Source organism: Octopus bimaculoides, chromosome 19 (genome assembly GCF_001194135.2).
Source record: "Octopus bimaculoides isolate UCB-OBI-ISO-001 chromosome 19, ASM119413v2, whole genome shotgun sequence".
NCBI classification, from domain to species: domain Eukaryota; kingdom Metazoa; phylum Mollusca; class Cephalopoda; order Octopoda; family Octopodidae; genus Octopus; species Octopus bimaculoides.
Window position 1 is genome coordinate 2,529,069 of NC_068999.1, and position 3,453 is coordinate 2,532,521.

The window sequence follows — 3,453 nt, forward strand, 5'->3', positions numbered from 1 at the left end:
TTTTGGTTGTCAAGTGGCAGAATTGTTAGAATGCAAAATGGTTCATGGCGTTGTGTGTTTATGTTCTGAGTTCAAGCATCAACGAGGTGGACATAGCCTTTCATCTTTTGGGGTCGATAAAATAAGTACTAGTTGAATCCTGGGGTTGATTTAATCAACTTATCCCCTCCCCCGAACTTGCTGGCCTTGTGCCAAAATTTGAAGACAATATCTATAGAACTTAAGGTAGTAAAATGGCAGAATTGTTATCACTCCAGGCAAAATGCTAAGCAGCATTTCATCCATTTTTGTGTTCTGAGTTCAAATTCCACTGAGGTCTAGTTTGCCTTTCATCCTTTCGGGGTTGATAAAATAAGTTCCAGTCAAACACTGGGGTCAATGTAATTGTCTTACACCTTACCCCAAATTGCAGGCCTTGTGCAAAAATTTGAAACCGATATTTATAGAACATAATTTGAGAAAAGGAATTGTAGGCATTCTATAGCATGTTTGCTTGGAAAGTGATAGCTTTGTGGTTTGTGTCCTGTCGGTGGGCCTCTGGCCCTTTTCTAACTCATATTAACCCCCAATATTGACCTTTCCCTGCAATGAAATATTCAGACTTAATTCAAAAGAATGGAATCTGTTACGGCAAAGTGGTAAAGACCAAGGCTTCTACTGAAGAGAATTAACTTGAGAACCGAATAACCTGTGAAGAAATTTTAAATCATAGTCAAAAGACGAGGTAAATATAAGAAATAAGGAAGTAATTTACTCTTCAAAATCCAATGCATCAACCCAATCAAGCAAATTATTCACTTCACAGTGGTCTTCCTCGGAAGATAATTTCTCAAAGTCACCTCTGTACCTAAAATAGATGCTTTCATTAAAACATTAGTTACCAGGTAAACCTTTAAAAGTAATATCAACCAATTTATTTCTGTAATGATTATTGGTGCATCAAAACAGGAAAATATATGTACATGGTGAAATGTATGTATGTATGTGTGTGTGTGTATAGTTGGAATTTACAAAAAAAACAAAAGATGAAGACAGGTGTGTAAACAATAAACGGGTGTATTAGTTTAATGCTCGGGAAGGTGAGAAAGTCTTTTACATTTCGAGCCTATGCTCTTCAACAGAAAGGAACACGAGAAAATAAACAGAGAGAGAATAAAAAAAAGCTTTAGTGGCCAGCGGTCGATCATGGCGATATATACATATATATATACATACACATTTTTCTTAGTTTCAAATTCAAATTTCTTATGAAGAAATGTGATTATATTAAGAAGAAATTATTTTTCTTGTAATTAACTACAACCACAAGGGCAAAGACATGTTTGAATGAACATTAAAATATTAATAGAATATCAGAATTATGTCAATAGTTTATATCTGATGCAAAAATATTATGTATAAATTTTACTTACAATTTTTTCTTCCATTCTATTTGAAGTAATTTCTTCTTTTGTTCAGCATTTTGTTTTCTCTTGAGCTACATTAAAAAAGTTTCATTTTAATAAGTGTCTTCCATTAAAATGCTTTTGGTTTTTCTTGAAATTGGAGACAGACTACAAAGATATTCATCAAATAATCACATATTTTAAAATTTGCTGCAGAACCAATTTCTAGTTTGCTTTTATGAAAGTTCAGATTGGATTTAAATATGACAGCAGGACCTGGGGTGTAAAGCACACACAGATGTATACTGCAATTTCATTGTAACTCCTTTCTTTTCTGTCTGTTCATAGTACAACATACTTCAGTATGTATACTTTTGCATCCACCATATCAAGTCTAAGATATATTTCCCTGAGTGCTATACATCGAGCTTCATTGCATGCAGCAAGATCTCTCAAGAAAGAGGTTTTTTTGTTCTATTGTTGAAGTGCAACAGACCTCTGGAATTCAATAAGAATGAATGTGATGCCTGTGCTGGTGTTAGTGGTGGTCATCCTGTATCTGTTGACTGTGGTGGCCTCATGTGATAGTGATTGCAATCCCAAGCCTAAGCTCAATGTAGCCAGGTCAGCTGCTTCACAATCTTTTGTGCCATGCACAAAGAATTTTTGTTCAGCTGCTGGTGCTTTTTTCACATCTAAGGTGAAGTTGGTTGTTCGGGTTCCAGTATGTGGTGTTGTTTGCCAAATAGGATGTATAGCAAAATCTTTTTGAAATTTATTTTATCTAAACAGGGAACAGGAGTCAGTTCTGGAAAAATTTGGACTAAGAAATGTAAGACTCAGAAAAAATAGATGCAGTAAAATATCTCGAGCACTGAATAAGATTCAATAATTGGTGTTTAAATATCCATTCTTACATAATAACAATACAAGCAACAAAATCCACCCAATTGTTAGATTAAAAGACTAAGTTGGTTATAACAATGATGGGAAGGTTAATGTAAAATTATGCTGAAGTCAGTCAATGAAGATACACTTTTGTAAGATGTCTACATTCTAAGAGAACGAAAACAAAGGAATCAGAAATATTGATTTTAATATCAGTTGTTTTCAATTTAAATTGGCAAGCATATCTACCTTACTGGGGTGAAATAAATACTTTGTTTGAGATGATTCCAAAGTTAGCTGATCGTTTTTGTAAGGACAAAGGAATTGACCAGACACCAATCTCCAGCCATTATTTTCGGTACGCCGATACCAGTCGCTCATATCTAAAAAAATAAAGAAACACTAAGATTCCTTCAACGCTAAAACAAAACTCTTCAGTAATTGTCTGAGATATGTTACTTTTATCAAGATTATCAACATTAATTTGTACTTTTTTTCCAACATGAAATTTTCTTTTAGAATATCATGAAATAGTTGTTGTAGGAACTACACTGCTCTGGTAAGAGGATTAGGTATTTTTAACTGTTAATTCATACTAAATATGTTTCAACATCAAATTCTTTGGACTGATTTTTAATTGGGAGAAAAAGTACGATATATAAGTAACATTTCATCAATTCCATACCGTTATTTTGAGCAAGAAAAATGTCATATTGTTTATTGTTAGAATGTAGTGCAAGAGGTAATTTCATCTTGTTGGTACAATAGTTTTTTGGACTGATAGCACAGAGGTCAATGATATTCCTTTCCGTATATATCTTGTAGTAAATATTTGGAGGAAAACAACCCTATAAAATAAAATTTAAAAAAACAATTAATAACATCAGAAGAAATCATAAACATTCTCAGAAAACAACTTCATTAATGCGGTATCCACTTAAAAACAAATACTCCACGTTAAAGGTATACATGTCTGTGGAGTGCTCAGCCACTTGCACGTTAATTTCAGGAGCAGGCTGTTCCGTTGAGTGGATCAACTCGAACCCTCGTCGTCGTAACTGATGCAACAATGCTTTCACTTTATTCAGTTTCCTTACAATTAAATATTTACACACACACACACACCCCACAACTGGAAAATTTGTTTGCTGAAGGAATTGGTATAATTTTTCTGGCTATG

At 33.6% G+C, this 3,453-nt stretch overlaps 1 protein-coding gene across 4 annotated transcripts in view; it reads right to left on the minus strand.

Annotated features, from left to right (window-relative positions):
* Nucleotides 1-20: 20 nt before the first annotated feature.
* The window catches only part of LOC106880378 (protein MFI), a 9,553-nt gene continuing 6,120 nt past the window's right edge, over nt 21-3,453 (minus strand). For all 4 annotated transcript variants that reach the window (XM_052974770.1, XM_052974769.1, XM_014930266.2 and 1 more), the window contains exons 4-7: nt 2,959-3,121; nt 2,523-2,656; nt 1,413-1,477; nt 21-847 (exon numbers count right to left, since the gene is read on the minus strand). In XM_052974770.1, the coding sequence (XP_052830730.1) occupies nt 751-847; nt 1,413-1,477; nt 2,523-2,656; nt 2,959-3,121 (459 nt within the window). In that variant the 3' untranslated portion in view covers nt 21-750. The remainder of the gene's footprint in view (nt 848-1,412; nt 1,478-2,522; nt 2,657-2,958; nt 3,122-3,453) is intronic.